Genomic DNA, 19027 nt, shown 5'->3' on the forward strand with positions numbered 1-19027 from the left:
CTTATACGACATCATTATTGGTAATCTACCTCCTTATACTACATCATTATTGGTAAGCTACCTCCTTATACTGCATCATTATTGGTAAGCTACCTCCTTATACTACATCATTATTGGTAAGCTACCTCCTTATACTACATCATTATTGGTAAGCTACCTCCTTATACTGCATCATTATTGGTAAGCTACCTCCTTATACTACATCATTATTGGTAAGCTACCTCCTTATACTACATCATTATTGGTAAGCTACCTCCTTATACTGCATCATTATTGGTAAGCTACCTCCTTATACTACATCATTATTGGTAAGCTACCTCCTTATACTACATCATTATTGGTAAGCTACCTCCTTATACTGCATCATTATTGGTAAGCTACCTCCTTATACTACATCATTATTGGTAAGCTACCTCCTTATACTACATCATTATTGGTAATCTACCTCCTTATACTACATCATTATTGGTAAGCTACCTCCTTATACTACATCATTATTGGTAAGCTACCTCCTTATACTACATTATTATTGGTAAGCTACCTCCTTATACTACATCATTATTGGTAAGCTACCTCCTTATACTACATCATTATTGGTAAGCTACCTCTTTATACTACATCATTATTGGTAAGCTGTCTCCTTATACTACATTATTATTGGTAAGCTACCTCCTTATACTACATCATTATTGGTAAGCTACCTCCTTATACTACATTATTATTGGTAAGCTACCTCCTTATACTACATCATTATTGGTAAGCTACCTCCTTATACTACATCATTATTGGTAAGCTACCTCTTTATACTACATCATTATTGGTAAGCTGTCTCCTTATACTACATTATTATTGGTAAGCTACCTCCTTATACTACATCATTATTGGTAAGCTACCTCCTTATACTACATCATTATAGGTAAGCTACCTCCTTATACTACATCATTATTGGTAAGCTACCTCCTTATACTACATCATTATTGGTAAGCTGCCTCCTTATACTACATCATTATTGGTAAGCTACCTCCTTATACTACATCATTATTGGTAAGCTACCTCATTATACTGCATCATTATTGGTAAGCTACCTCCTTATACTACATCATTATTGGTAATCTACCTCCTTATACTACATCATTATTGGTAAGCTACCTCCTTATACTGCATCATTATTGGTAAGCTACCTCCTTATACTACATCATTATTGGTAAGCTACCTCATTATACTACATCATTATTGGTAAGCTACCTCATTATACTGCATCATTATTGGTAAGCTACCTCCTTATACTACATCATTATTGGTAAGCTGCCTCCTTATACTACATCATTATTGGTAAGCTGTCTCCTTATACTACATCATTATTGGTAAGCTACCTCCTTATACTACATCATTATTGGTAAGCTACCTCCTTATACTACATCATTATTGGTAAGCTACCTCCTTATACTACATTATTATTGGTAAGCTACCTCCTTATACTACATCATTATTGGTAAGCTACCTCCTTATACTACATCATTATTGGTAAGCTACCTCTTTATACTACATCATTATTGGTAAGCTGTCTCCTTATACTACATTATTATTGGTAAGCTACCTCTTTATACTACATCATTATTGGTAAGCTACCTCCTTATACTACATCATTATTGGTAAGCTACCTCCTTATACTACATCATTATAGGTAAGCTACCTCCTTATACTACATCATTATTGGTAAGCTACCTCCTTATACTACATCATTATTGGTAAGCTGCCTCCTTATACTACATCATTATTGGTAAGCTACCTCCTTATACTACATCATTATTGGTAAGCTACCTCATTATACTGCATCATTATTGGTAAGCTACCTCCTTATACGACATCATTATTGGTAATCTACCTCCTTATACTACATCATTATTGGTAAGCTACCTCCTTATACTGCATCATTATTGGTAAGCTACCTCCTTATACTACATCATTATTGGTAAGCTACCTCCTTATACTACATCATTATTGGTAAGCTACCTCCTTATACTGCATCATTATTGGTAAGCTACCTCCTTATACTACATCATTATTGGTAAGCTACCTCCTTATACTACATCATTATTGGTAAGCTACCTCCTTATACTGCATCATTATTGGTAAGCTACCTCCTTATACTACATCATTATTGGTAAGCTACCTCCTTATACTACATCATTATTGGTAAGCTACCTCCTTATACTGCATCATTATTGGTAAGCTACCTCCTTATACTACATCATTATTGGTAAGCTACCTCCTTATACTACATCATTATTGGTAATCTACCTCCTTATACTACATCATTATTGGTAAGCTACCTCCTTATACTACATCATTATTGGTAAGCTACCTCCTTATACTACATTATTATTGGTAAGCTACCTCCTTATACTACATCATTATTGGTAAGCTACCTCCTTATACTACATCATTATTGGTAAGCTACCTCTTTATACTACATCATTATTGGTAAGCTGTCTCCTTATACTACATTATTATTGGTAAGCTACCTCCTTATACTACATCATTATTGGTAAGCTACCTCCTTATACTACATCATTATTGGTAAGCTACCTCCTTATACTACATCATTATAGGTAAGCTACCTCCTTATACTACATCATTATTGGTAAGCTACCTCCTTATACTACATCATTGGTAAGCTGCCTCCTTATACTACATCATTATTGGTAACCTACCTCCTTATACTACATCATTATTGGTAATCTACCTCCTTATACTACATCATTATTGGTAAGCTACCTCCTTATACTACATCATTATTGGTAAGCTACCTCCGCAACAGAAACAGTGATGAATGCACCGATATGAAAACTCTTGACGGATCACCACAAGCTACCGGTAACAGACTGTTGATGAAAACATATCAGATGCTAATACTGTTAGTTGGTTTATTAGTATGTATGTCTATGTTTTTCAATTCCTCTTTCACCTGCCTAAAAATTGATTACCATGGAACACCTAACCGTAACGATCCAGCTCTTTAAATGTAGCTTACAAGGAACACCTAACTCTAAATGTAGCTTACAAGGAACACCTAACTCTAAATGTAGTTTACAAGGAACACCTAACTCTAAATGTAGTTTACCAAGGAACACCTAACTCTAAATGTAGCTTACAAGGAACACCTAACTCTAAATGTAGTTTACAAGGAACACCTAACTCTAAATGTAGCTTACAAGGAACACCTAACTCTAAATGTAGTTTACAAGGAACACCTAACTCTAAATGTAGTTTACCAAGGAACACCTAACTCTAAATATATCACATTTGCTGCTAATTTAGAAATATGATGACAATGTAGCTAAAACCCTAACCATAGTTTGAAATGACTATTTTGTGGCTATGGTGAAATAAATATTTTAGAGCTAATAGTCTTCATTCATAGAGTTAGTGGTCTTCATTCATAGAGTTAGTGGTCTTCATTCTAAAGCTAGTAGTCTTCATTCATAAAGCTAGTGGTCTTCATTCATAGAGTTATTAGTCTTTATTCATAAAGTTAGTGGTCTTCATACATAAAGCTAGTAGTCTTCATTCATAAAGCTAGTAGTCTTCATTCATATAGTTAGTAGTCTCCATTCATAGAGTTAGTCGTCTTCATTCATAGAGTTATTAGTCTTCATTCATAAAGCTAGTAGTCTTCATTCATAGAGTTAGTAGTCTTCATTCATAGAGTTAGTAGTCTTCATTAATAAAGTTAGTAGTCTTCATTCATAGAGTTAGTAGTCTTCATTAATAAAGCTAGTAGTCTTCATTCATAGAGTTAGTAGTCTTCATTCATAGAGTTAGTAGTCTTCATTAATAAAGCTAGTAGTCTTCATTCATAGAGTTAGTAGTCTTCATTCATAGAGTTAGTAGTCTTCATTCATAAAGCTAGTAGTCTTCATTCATAGAGTTAGTAGTCTTCATTCATAGAGTTAGTAGTCTTCATTAATAAAGCTAGTAGTCTTCATTCATAGAGTTAGTAGTCTTCATTCATAAAGCTAGTGGTCTTCATTCATAGTTATTAGTCTTAATTCATAAAGTTAGTGGTCTTCATTCATAGAGTTAGTAGTCCTCATTCATAGAGTTAGTAGTCTTCATTCATAGAGTTAGTAGTCTCCATTCATAGAGTTAGTCGTCTTCATTCATAGAGTTATTAGTCTTCATTCATAAAGCTAGTAGTCTTCATTCATAGAGTTAGTAGTCTTCATTCATAGAGTTAGTCGTCTTCATTCATAGAGTTAGTAGTCTTCATTAATAAAGCTAGTAGTCTTCATTCATAGAGTTAGTAGTCTTCATTCATAGAGTTAGTAGTCTTCATTCATAAAGCTAGTAGTCTTCATTCATAGAGTTAGTAGTCTTCATTCATAGTTAGTAGTCTTCATTCATAAAGCTAGTGGTCTTCATTCATAAAGCTAGTGGTCTTCATTCATAAAGCTAGTGGTCTTCATTCATAGTTATTAGTCTTAATTCATAAAGTTAGTGGTCTTCATTCATAGAGTTAGTAGTCCTCATTCATAGAGTTAGTAGTCTTCATTCATAGAGTTAGTAGTCTTCATTCATAGAGTTAGTAGTCTTCATTCATAAAGCTAGTAGTCTTCATTCATAGAGTTAGTAGTCTTCATTCATAGAGTTAGTAGTCTTCATTCATAAAGCTAGTGGTCTTCATTCATAAAGCTAGTGGTCTTCATTCATAAAGCTAGTGGTCTTCATTCATAGTTATTAGTCTTAATTCATAAAGTTAGTGGTCTTCATTCATAGAGTTAGTAGTCCTCATTCATAGAGTTAGTAGTCTTCATTCATAGAGTTAGTAGTCTCCATTCATAGAGTTAGTCGTCTTCATTCATAGAGTTATTAGTCTTCATTCATAAAGCTAGTCGTCTTCATTCATAGAGTTAGTAGTCTTCATTCATAGAGTTAGTCGTCTTCATTCATAGAGTTATTAGTCTTCATTCATAAAGCTAGTAGTCTTCATTCATAGAGTTAGTAGTCTTCATTCATAAAGCTAGTGGTCTTCATTCATAAAGCTAGTAGTCTTCATTCATAAAGCTAGTGGTCTTCATTCATAAAGCTAGTAGTCTTCATTCATAAAGCTAGTGGTCTTCATTCATAAAGCTAGTGGTCTTCATTCATAAAGCTAGTAGTCTTCATTCATAAAGCTAGTGGTCTTCATTCATAAAGCTAGTAGTCTTCATTCATAAAGCTAGTGGTCTTCATTCATAAAGCTAGTCGTCTTCATTCATAGAGTTATTAGTCTTCATTCATAGAGTTAGTCTTCATTCATAAAGTTATTAGTCTTCATTCATAGTTAGTCGTCTTCATTCAGAGTTATTAGTCTTCATTCATAGAGTTAGTCTTCATTCATAAAGTTATTAGTCTTCATTCATAGAGTTAGTAGTCTTCATTCATAGAGTTAGTCTTCATTCATAAAGCTAGTCGTCTTCATTCATAAAGCTAGCAGTCTTCATTCATAAAGCTAGTAGTCTTCATTCATAGTTAGTCGTCTTCATTCATAGAGTTAGTAGTCTTCATTCATAAAGTTATTAGTCTTGAGTTAGTAGTCTTCATTCATAGAGTTAGTAGTCTTCATTCATAAAGCTAGTGGTCTTCATTCATAGAGTTAGTAGTCTTCATTCATAAAGCTAGTGGTCTTCATTCATAAAGCTAGTCGTCTTCATTCATAGAGTTAGTCGTCTTCATTCATAGAGTTAGTCGTCTTCATTCATAGTTAGTAGTCTTTATTCATAAAGCTAGTAGTCTTCAGTCTTCATTCATAAAGTTAGTAGTCTTCAGTCTTCATTCATAGAGCTAGTAGTCTTCATTCATAGAGCTAGTAGTCTTCATTCATAGAGCTAGTAGTCTTCAGTCTTCATTCATAAAGTTAGTAGTGTTCGTTCATAGAGCAAAATATATACAAATAACACTATTGCCCTGAGCTACTGAGCTCTACTGAGCTCTACTGAGCACACTTTCTAGTTGGCACCATACCGTAGCGGGGGGGGGGTTCTTCTTGGAACGTTCCTAGAGCAGCTAAATTTATAGACCGCTCGGTGCCAAAACACACACACACATTAGCCAATCCCTATTCTGAGTGCATTTGCAAATGCAATAGCTAGCGCTATTGACTCACAAGCATTCGTGGTCAGAACGCCCGTTTTGTGTCAATCAAATGTATATCAAACGTCTGAGTGCTGTACCTCCTTTGCATTCAGAAGAATGCAAAGGAAAGAGACTTTCCAGTCAATAATAATCTCCCAAGCAAGCGGACGTGTCTGAGAGCATGACAGGTGTGTGCTTTACCGACTTCCGTAGCCACTTCTAGGTTCAAATAACAAACTCAGCAAGACCGACGGCTTCTCAGTTACAGTGGGTGACAATATTGTCACAAGGAAAGATGAAATTACCTACCTGGGTTCCATCCTAGAGGCTAATCTCTCCTGTGACAAAATGGCATCCAATGTAATAAAAAAAGTCAACCAACGAACTCGATTCTTGTACCGGATCTCCTCTCTGGTAAACAAGAATACCCTGAAGACTCTGGCAGGAGCACTCATTCAGGGGTACTACGACTATGCGTGCACCTCATGGTACCAAAGCACCTCAAAGGTGCTAAAAACAAAATTACAAACATCTCAAAACAAACTGGTCAGACTACTGCTTGACCTTACTCCTAGAACCCACCTCACCCCTGCCCACTTTGACAACCTAGGATGGCTTAGAGTAGACGACAGAGTACAGCAACTTGCAATGGGCCTGGTCTACAAGATACACTACACGACCAAGGTACCCATGTACATGTCAAAATACTTCCCAAAGGTCAGTGAATACCACGATCACAACACCAGAGGGAGCTCCACAAATCATGTTAAACCCAGATTCGGCTCAAATAAGGGACTAAACACGTTTCGCAATTATGCCACATCAATGTGGAACGCCCTACCCAAAGCTGTAAAGGAATGTGGATCACTACCCACTTTCAAAACCTCTCTCAAGGGACACCTACGGGAGACTGCAATTCAACACTGGCCCCTGTAAATATCCTAACCCAACCCTCTCCAATGTACAGTCATTTACCTAGTATGGTTTTGTCAATAGTCCAATGTACAATTTTGTTTGTTTGTACAGTGTCTCCCCCCCCCCCCCCCTCAATGTACAGTTTTGCTTGTATATACAGTGTGCCCCCCCCCCCCCCCCAACCACCTCCAATGTAGATTACCCAGTATGGTTGTCAATATCCCAGTGTACCCAACCCCCCCCACCCAACCTCCTCCAATGTACAGTTTCTACGTCAAATGTATATACTCCCTTTTCCTGACTCCTTCTGTATCACAAACAGTACTGTATTTGCAAATCTGGTATGTCATAAATGTATAGATGTAGCAGTACTGACTATCTGTATGTCATGTATGTCATATATGTCCTGATGAATTGAAAATGGGGGACCCTGATGTAAACAAGACGAAAGTCTTTCTCTGGTCTGCATCCCCTTAACAATTGTGTGTATTGAGCTGTACTGTATTGTACCCATTCTGCAATCTGTTAATAATGTTTTCAATCAATCAATCAATCAACCACACAGTGGGGCAAGACTGAGCTATAATAATAATAATAAATTCAATTTGTAACGCACTTTATATTTGTGACAATCTCAAAGTGCTACAGGAGATAAATATAAAAAATTAAATGAATAAAAACGAATTAAAATGAATAAAACAACCAATGAAATGGAAGAAACATACAGATAAAAAATAAAAAATAATAAATAAATAAATAATAATTCAGGCAAATGCCTTGTTAAAAATAAATGTTTTTAGGCCCCTTTTAAAAACCTCAACGGACTGTGGTTCTCTCAGATGGTCGGGGAGGGCATTCCACAGCCGAGGAGCAGCTGAGCAGAAGGCCCGGTCGCCCCCCCTGGTGCGGAGGTGTGTTTTGTGTGTGGGTTGGAGTGTGTTTGAGTGTCCAGAGCGGAGGGAGCGGGTGGAGGTCGGGGGAGCGATGAGTTCCTTTAGATAGGAGGGGGCGTTGCTGTGGATGCACTGATGGGTGAGGAGGGAGACCTTGTACTCCATCCTGAAGGAGACGGGAAGCCGGTGTAGAGAATGGAGTATGGGTGTGATGTGTTCATATTTCCGCACACTCATCAGGATCCTAGCAGCACAGTTAGACCCCAGGAGCCAGGTTCCCCACATATTTTGACCAGCTTTTTTACCATAATGTGTTTTTTTTGTACCAAGGCAAGAATGACCTGGGACCCACATGTCAAAAAGACTGGCCTGGTCCTGTACAGGTAGGTACATGTATAGTGTGTCATCGGAATAAACATTTTCAAAAGTAAGCTAAAAACGTACCTCTTCATCTTAGCCTTTAATGCACTCTGCTGCTTGGACTCATTACATCCACACTGTGAGTGTTGCTCTGTAGACGATGAGAGCTGTTTCATTTCACTGCACTTTATGCATTGCTTTTATTTGGTCAATTCTCTGCTCATTATATGCCTGTCTATATTTATGCCAATGTTATGCTCATTTTACTATTATTATTATTATTATTATTATTATTATTATTATTATTATTATTATTATTATTATTATTATTATTATTATTATTATTATTATTATTATTATTATTATTATTATTATTATTATTATTATTATTATTATCAGCATACGTCTGGTGTGTAACAGGATATTTGAGTTTGCGTGATCATCTGTCTGTCTGTCCATCTGTCTGTCTGTCTGTGTCTGACCATCCGTCAATCCATTCATTTGTCCATCCATCCATCCATTCATCCATCCGTCCGTCCGTCCGTCCGTCCGTCTGTCCGTCCGTCCCTCCGTCCGTCCGTCCGTCCGTCCGTCCGTCTTACCGTAGCATGCAGATGTATTGTCCAGTATTTTTTTTATTTTACCTTTATTTTACCAGGTAGTCACTTGAGATCTCTTTTTCGAGCAAGACCTGGCCAAAATGGCAGCAAAACAGAAACAAACATACAATACACAAGCACAGACAGAGACATAAAAGGCAAAGTGGGGTAAGGGGATACATTTGAGCTGCAGCAAACAAGATTGAATGGGATTGGGGGAGATTGGAGGGTAGGGTAAAAAAGGTAAAAAGAGGAGGGAAGGTGAGGCTTTGCAGGAGGTTGCTGGGGAGTTAATAAATATAAAATATAACACCACATTATGCAGTGAAACATCAACATTCTCCCATCTCGTTATTTAAAATGCCCGTCATTTGAATTTACGTAGCATGCAGATGTATTGTCTAGTATCTTCTCTCTTTTTTTTTTTTTTTACTTACTTAAATTTGTATTTGCAGTTTTACAAACACATTTCAGCAAACATTTAACATAAATAATAAAACATAAAATGTGACATGGGTTCATTGACCCTTCTTTGTATTTACATTGTTCATTTACATTTCAATTCCGTTTCTTGTTTCCGGTTACTCTTCTGTGATGTCGTTCTCGTTCCCCTTATATTCCTCCCATTTTGCCCATTTTAACCCAAATTTCTCCTCCTGTAGCCTCAGCATATGTGTGATTCTCTCCATTTCCTGTATTTCTCCTACTATCCCTATCCATTGCTCCCTTGTCGGTGAATCCTCCTTGTACCACAGTCTCGTTATTGCTTTCTTGGTTGCTGCCAGTAGTATCTTTATCAGGTACTTGTCTTCCCCCTGTATATCTTCCTGTGTTAGGTTCCCTAGGTACAGTACCAGACCTGTCTGAGGTATTCCGTATCCTATTATTTCGTTTATTGTCTCTCCTATTCCTTCCCAGTACTTTCTTATTTTCTGACATTCCCAGAATATGTGTGTGTCTCCGGCTGTCCCTGAGCAATGACCGGAGTGTTGAATGTCCCGTGATTAAGATGGGGAGGACGCGACCCTCTTTGCGCCACCCCTGTGCACCTTCCTGACCACACATTCTCCAACATGGTTTCTGTGTTGGTGCATATTTGCCCTTTATCTCTGGTGTTATAAAGAATACAATTATGTTTTTCCATCCAAACTCTAGTATCTTCTCTTACCGTAGCATGCAGATGTATTGTCCAGTATCTTCTCTTACCGTAGCATGCAGATGTATTGTCCAGTATCTTCTCTTACCGTAGCATGCAGATGTATTGTCTAGTATCTTCTCTTACCGTAGCATGCAGATGTATTGTCTAGTATCTTCTCTTACCGTAGCATGCAGATGTATTGTCCAGTATCTTCTCTTACCGTAGCATGCAGATGTATTGTCCAGTATCTTCTCTTACCGTAGCATGCAGATGTATTGTCCAGTATCTTCTCTTACCGTAGCATGCAGATGTATTGTCCAGTATCTTCTCTTACCGTAGCATGCAGATGTATTGTCCAGTATCTTCTCTTACCGTAGCATGCAGATGTATTGTCCAGTATCTTCTCGTACCGTAGCGTAGCATGCAGATGTATTGTCCAGTATCTTCTCGTACCGTAGCGTAGCATGCAGATGTATTGTCCAGTATCTTCTCTTACCGTAGCATGCAGATGTATTGTCTAGTATCTTCTCTTACTGTAGCATGCAGATGTATTGTCCAGTATCTTCTCTTACCGTAGCATGCAGATGTATTGTCTAGTATCTTCTCTTACCGTAGCATGCAGATGTATTGTCCAGTATCTTTTCTTACCGTAGCATGCAGATGTATTGTCCAGTATCTTCTCTTACCGTAGCATGCAGATGTATTGTCTAGTATCTTCTCTTACCGTAGCATGCAGATGTATTGTCCAGTATCTTCTCTTACCGTAGCATGCAGATGTATTGTCCAGTATCTTCTCTTACCATAGCATGCAGATGTATTGTCCAGTATCTTCTCTTACCGTAGCATGCAGATGTATTGTCCAGTATCTTCTCTTACCGTAGCATGCAGATGTATTGTCCAGTATCTTCCTCCATCGCCGGCTGCAACCACAGCCTATCTCTCTCCTTACTGAGTCTCTGGCTGGGGATCACAATTAGAATAACATTAGAAATGATTTATGATTGTATTAGGATCCCCATTAGCTGATGCAAAACATCAGCTACTCTTCCTGGGGTCCACACATTAACATATAAATGACAACAGATAAGACATTTACAGACAAGCAACCAAGTGGTATTGAAAGTCAGAAAGTGGCAATATACTTTCTATCAAACATATTACTATACATACCGCATTCCTAATCGTATGGAATCATACATAGACCAATATACATTACATAACATTATATATTCATATGGAAATAGTTGTTCATGCTCGCAATAACGTTTGACAGAATCAATCATTGTATGTCTGCCTGCTTGTTCGTCTCAGACAGTGTGCCGTACGTTACCAGAAGCACTGTGTTCTCTGTCTGACCCTGAGCTGCTGAGTGTGTGTGGGCTGGGCGCTGTCCTGTCGAAGCTTTTAAATCCATGCTTAAGACTCATCTTTTCTCTCTCTCCTTCAACCTACCTTGATCTCACCTGGTCGGGGACTGACCTTTAGATTAATCTGTGTAGTTTAGTTATGGTACAGGGTACTACATGGTACCACTGGGTAGTTTACTATAGGGTAGTTTAGTTAGGGTACAGGGTACTACATGGTACCACAGAGTACTACTTAGTACTGCATGGCATTACAGGGTACTACATGGCTTACACAGCTCTACATGGCACTACATGGAACTACAAGGCACCACAGGGTACTACATGGCACTACAGGGTACTACAGGATACTACGGGGTACTACATGGCACTATGGGGTACTATAGGGTACTACATGGCACTACGGGGTACTACATGGCACTACAGGGTACTACATGTCTGCTCCTTTGCAGCACCACAAACATGGGAACTCTCTAACTCTTCCCCCCCCCCTCTCCCCCCCCCCCCCCCCCCCTCCCTCCCCCTTCTCTCTGAGTACCCGTCTCCTGGCGCTGACCAAGGTGATGGATGCCTCAGGGTCTTGGCCAAGCTTGTAGTGACTGCTCTACATGCACCTCCGAGGCATTGGATCAGTTATTCACCGCCGTCTGTCCGTGGTCCTGTCAACTGATTAACAGACTGTAAACAGATTAACAGTCAACGCGGTTTCATTGCTGGGTTAAGTACTTCTATTCTATTCACATAATACGCTTACTTCATATATCTACTCCATTCACATATATGCCTACCACTTGTATCTATTGCTATGTCCGCCTACTACAATCTCATGAGCTGTCTAACGCCTGTCCCGTCTCCCTGTCTTCCTATGACTTGCTGTCCTGGAGTGTTGACCGGAGTGTTGGACGTCCCGTGACGAAGGCCGGGAGATTGCGACCCCCTCTGCGTGCCCCCTGTCTTCGGAGGTCTCGTAGTGGTGACCGGAGTGCCGGATGTCCCGCGATGATGTCGGGGAGTTCGCGACCCTCTCTGCGCCACCCCCCTTCCCCCTGTCTCCGGCTGTCCCTGAGCAACGACCGGAGTGTTGAATGTCCCGTGACTAAGACGGGGAGGACGTGACCCTCTTGCGCCGCCCCTGTGCTTCAAATAGATCCGCTATCAACTCTATCTTTAATCTTTCAAAATGTTCAATTGCTATCGCTATTAGCTCTATCTTTAATTTTTCAAAATGTACAGTTGCTATTGCATGCACTCATCTGTGTTTCACCACACACATGAGTGCATGCTTACCAACTGTCCGTCTGCAACACTACTATCACCGACATCTAAGAAGGGAGATCCCCCCTTGAACGGCCCTTCTAAGGTTTCTCTCCTCCACATTGCCTGTGGAGCTTTTTTTCCCTATTGTTAGGTTTTAGTGAGTTTTTCCTTACCTTCGCGTGGGGTATGTCTGGGAGTGCTTGCATTCTTTCATTTATTTGCATTCATCTAAAAAATGTTTGGACCCTATGGTGTTCTTGTTCTGTTCTTGACTTATTGTTATGTTGTCTTCTTGACTTGTTTAAAGAAGACCTGTACGGCCCATGGGGACATTAACGTGTGTTGTCGGGCCCTATAAATAAATTTGATTTGATTTGATTTGTCCAGTGCTGAAGGTCTGTCTGTGAGTGTGTGTGGGCTGGTCGCTGTCCAGTGCTGAAGGTCTGTCTGTGAGTGTGTGTGGGCTGGGCGCTGTCCAGTGCTGAAGGTCTGTCTGTGAGTGTGTGTGGGCTGGGCGCTGTCCAGTGATGAAGGTCTGACTCTGAGTGTGTGTGGGCTGGGCGCTGTCCAGTGATGAAGGTCTGACTCTGAGTGTGTGTGGGCTGGGCGCTGTCCAGTGCTGAAGGTATGTCTGTGAGTGTGTGTGGGCTGGGCGCTGTCCAGTGCTGAAGGTCTGTCTGTGAGTGTGTGTGGGCTGGGCGCTGTCCAGTGCTGAAGGTCTGTCTGTGAGTGTGTGTAGGCTGGGAGCTGTCCAGTGCTGAACTAGACAGCGAGAGGCAACTAAAAACAACATTCACTAGTTCGCTGTCTCTCAGAGCGAGATCAAATGAATGATTAGTAATTGATATGTTATTCGATAGCCTAATAAGTAACATTCATACTGGTTCAAATAAACAATTTGAAGTGTTTTGTGTGAAAGGAATAAAAGTCCTGTCCCATATAGACGCCTGTCCCAAATATAGCTTCAGTTCAGTGATTGAAGCAAATAAAAGCCAAGGCTATTAATTTGCATTTAACGGTATTGTTATCAAACCTGTATCCGATTGGCTCCTCGAGGTCCCGGCCAATAGGAACCCGGTACCAGAAGAGGTTGAGCCCGGCACTCTGGGACGAGCTGTAGTTGTAGACGGTAGGGTGAGAGAACAGAGGGCAGGACAGCCACCCGGCCTCACCCTCCAACACACGCACCAGCCCTGAACCAGACTCACCCCAGTCATGACACCAAGGCTCTGAGAGAGAGGGGGGTAGAGAGAGAGATGGAGGGGAAGGGGGGGAGAGAGAAAGAGAAATATTGAGCGGGAGAATAAAAATTCTGAAACGTCTTCATTGTAAAAATGTTACGATGAACAAAAGGACTTTTACCAAAAACAAAAAATTACATCCATGTAAAAGTAGGAATAGAAATACCCAGATATAATAGTACTAGCATTCAAATCCATCCACTCAAAAGGACTTGAGTGGATGTATTATATAGGAGTATTATATATTCAACATTAGCCGTGTTTGCGCCACAGGAATGAGGGACTTGTTCAGGAATGTCTTTGTTTGGTTTGGAGCTCAGGGACCAGACCCTGCTCTGGGGGAAGGACCAGACCCTGCTCTGGGGGAAGGACCAGACCCTGCTCTGGGGGAAGGACCAGACCCTGCTCTGGGGGAAGGACCAGACCCTGCTCTGGGGGAAGGACCAGACCCTGCTCTGGGGGAAGGACCAGACCCTGCTCTGGGGGAAGGACCCTGCTCTGGGGGAAGGACCAGACCCTGCTCTGGGGGAAGGACCAGACCCTGCTCTGGGGGAAGGACCAGACCCTGCTCTGGGGGAAGGACCCTGCTCTGGGGGAAGGACCAGACCCTGCTCTGGGGGAAGGACCCTGCTCTGGGGGAAGGACCAGACCCTGCTCTGGGGGAAGGACCAGACCCTGCTCTGGGGGAAGGACCAGACCCTGCTCTGGGGGAAGGACCAGACCCTGCTCTGGGGGAAGGACCAGACCCTGCTCTGCTCTGGGGGAAGGACCCTGCTCTGGGGGAAGGACCAGACCCTGCTCTGGGGGAAGGACCAGACCCTGCTCTGGGGGAAGGACCCTGCTCTGCTCTGGGGGAAGGACCCTGCTCTGGGGGAAGGACCAGACCCTCCTCTGGGGGAAGGACCAGGCCCTGCTCTGGGGGAAGGACCAGACCCTGCTCTGGGGGAAGGACCAGACCCTGCTCTGGGGGAAGGACCAGACCCTGCTCTGGGGGAAGGACCAGACCCTGCTCTGGGGGAAGGACCAGGCCCTGCTCTGGGGGAAGGACCAGACCCTGCTCTGGGGGAAGGACCAGACCCTGCTCTGGGGGAAGGACCAGACCCTGCTCTGGGGGAAGGACCAGGCCCTGCTCTGGGGGAAGGACCCTGCTCTGCTCTGGGGGAAGGACCAGACCCTGCTCTGGGGGAAGGACCAGGCCCTGCTCTGGGGGAAGGACCAGGCCCTGCTCTGGGGGAAGGACCAGGCCCTGCTCTGGGGGAAGGACCAGGCCCTGCTCTGGGGGAAGGACCCTGCTCTGGGGGAAGGACCAGACCCTGCTCTGGGGGAAGGACCAGACCCTGCTCTGGGGGAAGGACCAGGCCCTGCTCTGGGGGAAGGACCCTGCTCTGGGGGAAGGACCAGGCCCTGCTCTGGGGGAAGGACCCTGCTCTGGGGGAAGGACCAGGCCCTGCTCTGGGGGAAGGACCAGGCCCTGCTCTGGGGGAAGGACCCTGCTCTGGGGGAAGGACCAGGCCCTGCTCTGGGGGAAGGACCCTGCTCTGGGGGAAGGACCAGGCCCTGCTCTGGGGGAAGGACCCTGCTCTGGAGGAAGGACTTTTCCCAAGACCCAAGTTGATTGCATTGATGGCGCTCGCAGCGCTGAACATTCTGAATGGTCGAGTACTCACAGCATCTAATTTCAACCTGCATTTTCCAAAATCTGCAGAACAAACAATATTTTGGTTAATTGAGCTATGCTTTCAACCAGGAAATTGGAAAGTGTAATGCGTATTATAAGCTGATATATCTAGTGATCTATGCACAAAAGTGATTTCTTTTTCAGCAAATCTCTAAGTTACAATTATATTGTATGAACTAAGCAGGTGAAATGTTTGCAGCTCAAGTATTTAAAGATCGTTATTAGTCGGCCATTCGGCCTAATTCGCCTAATCTTCACAGATCTTTTCACCGCAGTGCAAACACAGAGGACAATGGGCCCAAGGAACTTAGAGTTCCACGCGTGAAGTTCCTGGAAATTAAGATTCCTGGTAGTTTGGGTGCAAGCGTATGTCAAGTATCTAAAGTAAAAGTACACATTATATATGACGTTTGTGTATTCCAGTGCTCTGGGAGCATTCAACTCTCGATCTATTGACCTCTAAAGATTATGCTAAAGTGGTATGTGGTCCAGTCTTCCTGGCTTTGATTGCATCCTCTTGATTGATTGATTGATTGATTGATTGATTTATTGATTGATTGGATAGTCTTTATTATCCCCAAGGGGCATTTGGTTGTTTGCAACAGTATTAGTACACAGTACAACCAGTACACGTGGCAAATATACAATAAAGACATAAATACATTAAAACATACAAAAGATCACCATAAAACTGCAATCAGGTGTAGAATAAGAACACATAGTATTTGTAGACATTACATTTCATTATCTAAATACGGATTACATCTTGGTTTTAAACAAAGTATTCACAAATTAAATAAAATAAAATCTGCTACAAAATAAGTTCCCTTCCTGAAGCACAACTCAAGTTGTTCATATTCTTCCTACTCAAGAAATTCAACATAAATGGAGGATATTTTACTAGAAAGTACTTCCCTTACGTCCTCGTAGACAGGACAGTAAAACAAAACATTAATACACATAAACAGACAAAAGAACACCAGAATGATTACATAGCATGGCATAAAAATACATAAAAGAAACTAAAAAGAAAAACATCAATCTCAATTGCCTGCCTTGACCCCATTCGCCAATGATGATGATTGATATGATGATGATTGATATGATGATAATTGATATGATGATGATTGATAAGATGATGATTGATAAGATAGGGTTATGGTGATATCACATCATCATACATCAATGCAACTATAATTTCCAAAAAATGAAGTAACAGCTACAAAGGCCACAAAGGACACACAGACTTTGCCCTCATATAGTAAATGTCCCTTAAGAATGTTGCCAAAGATAAGAGGGGAGGTATGGGCAGGTAATATAAGATAAGATAAGAGGGAGGTACAGGTATGGGCAGGTGATAGAAGGAGATAAGAGGGAGGTACAGGTATGGGCAGGTAATAGAAGAAGGAGATAAGAGGGGAGGTACAGGTATGGGCAGGTGATAGAAGGAGATAAGAGGGGAGATACTGGTATGGGCAGGTGATAGAAGAAGGAGATAAGAGGGAGGTACAGGTATGGGCAGGTGATAGAAAAAGGAGATAAGATGGGAGGTACAGGTATGGGCAGGTGATAGAAGAAGGAGATAAGAGGGGAGGTACAGGTATGGGCAGGTGATAGAAGAAGGAGATAAGAGGGGAGGTACAGGTATGGGCAGGTGATAGAAGAAGGAGATAAGAGGGGAGGTACAGGTATGGGCAGGTGATAGAAGGAGATAAGAGGGGAGATACAGGTATGGGCAGGTGATAGAAGAAGGAGATAAGAGGGAGGTACAGGTATGGGCAGGTGATAGAAGAAGGAGATAAGAGGGGAGGTACAGGTATGGGCAGGTGATAGAAGAAGGAGATAAGAGGGGAGGTACAGGTATGGGCAGGTGATAGAAGAAGGAGATAAGAGGGAGGTACAGGTATGGGCAGGTGATAGAAGAAGGAGATAAGAGGGGAGGTACAGGTATGGGCAGGTGATAGAAGAAGGAGATAAGAGGTGTTAGATCCTGATCAAACTGGCCAGTATCACGTCTTCGTCTGTTTGGCCCTCCATCCAATTCCTCTGCGTTGTGTCATTTTAATGGTCCTGACGTCTCTATACTGGCTGATAAGATCCTTATCTCTCCCCGTTAGTACAATCCGCAAACCATAATAATTCTCCACCTCCGTAAGAATCCGACACTTCGACAACGTGAAATACCTTACAAGGAAAAGCGTGGTTTTATTTGATAAACAGAAACCTCAGCTCAGATGTTAACAGATTGTATTGTCCTTGAAGAGTCTATTCTAATGATCTTTCGGTGTGTTCAGATTGTCCCTCTGTTATTCAGTCCAAAAGTGGTCAGGCCTGGTCGTCAGCCACGACCATCCTCGTGGTAGCCGAAGCTAATGATGATGTGGCATTCTTCCCCCCCCCCCCCTCTATGATAAGAGGAGAGAGAGTCTCTCCTGGTTTCTTCCCTCTTAGTCTCAGTCAGATTTTAGTCTGCCTTACACCCGGAAACACCGTTCGACTTATAGATCTTCGTCGTAGAAATGACGGCCCACCCCTTTCTGGTTGTCATGTGCCGCGTTGTCATGACTCCGCCCCGTTGGTTGTCTCCGCACCGTTGGCCGTCTCCGCCCTGTTGGCCGTCTCCGCCCTGTTGGCCGTCTCCGCCCCGTCGGTCATCTTGGTTGAGGCTCATCTCCACCGCCGTCTGCCCTCTCCAGACTCTGAAAGCAGAAACACCACGCCAGCAGTTTTTCTGTACACTCGACCCTGTGTTTTCTATTAGTCTACCGTGGCTTTGGGCCTGCAGCTCGTTCCATGGAGTTATCTCCAGTTCTCCTTCTATTTTTCCTCTGCAAGCCCCGGCCATGGCCACGCCCTTTCAGACTGTTGGACGGTGTGAGTGTCCTACAGCCCATGGCGCTATTTGTTCTCTATTAGTCCCCCACCTTCTCAACACCCATATCTAATCCTACAGGGCTGTTCCCTGTTTTGTTGTCTTCCGGCGTGACACCAGCAGCTAAACGATACCCACTCGGCGCTCTATGTTCGTCCCACGGGTGACCCCCAGCGCGCGCCAGTTCTTTCTGGTGACGTGTCCCCTCAAGACTCTGCCTATTTATTAGGTGTGAGAAGGCCCCACTGGAGATCGAACTCCCTCTTATTTCATAATTAAACTTATTTAATTAACCGCATCTCATCTCTCTCTGCAATTCTTATTTAACCCATTCAATAATTAAACTATTTAATTAACCCGTATATCGATATTATTATTATGATAATAACATCCAACCGAGCATCGCTCTAACATACAACAGAGCAGGTTGGTTCCCTGCCCCTAACTCACATACGTACTCGTACTATCATCTAACATACAACAGAGCTGTCCATTGCTCTATACCCTACGGGGCTGTCTACCGTCGCCCTGGAGCTGTCACGTCGCTCTATACCCTACGGGGCTGTCTACCGTCGTCCTGGAGCTGTCCCGTC

General features: G+C 42.2%; 1 protein-coding gene across 1 annotated transcript in view; it reads right to left on the bottom strand.

Annotated features, from left to right (window-relative positions):
- The window catches only part of LOC311224710 (interleukin-1 receptor accessory protein-like), a gene marked incomplete at both ends in the record, with an annotated part of 59483 nt that extends 45401 nt beyond the window's left edge, over nucleotides 1-14082 (bottom strand). Inside the window, 4 exons of the mRNA XM_084309798.1 lie at nucleotides 8079-8091; nucleotides 10899-10982; nucleotides 13677-13872; nucleotides 14067-14082. Coding sequence (XP_084165924.1) covers nucleotides 8079-8091; nucleotides 10899-10982; nucleotides 13677-13872; nucleotides 14067-14082 — 309 coding nt within the window. The remainder of the gene's footprint in view (nucleotides 1-8078; nucleotides 8092-10898; nucleotides 10983-13676; nucleotides 13873-14066) is intronic.
- Nucleotides 14083-19027: the final 4945 nt, after the last annotated feature.

Source organism: Notolepis coatsorum (genome assembly GCF_963971535.1).
Source record: "Notolepis coatsorum genome assembly, chromosome: 1".
In the NCBI taxonomy this organism is placed as follows: Eukaryota; Metazoa; Chordata; class Actinopteri; order Aulopiformes; family Paralepididae; genus Notolepis; species Notolepis coatsorum.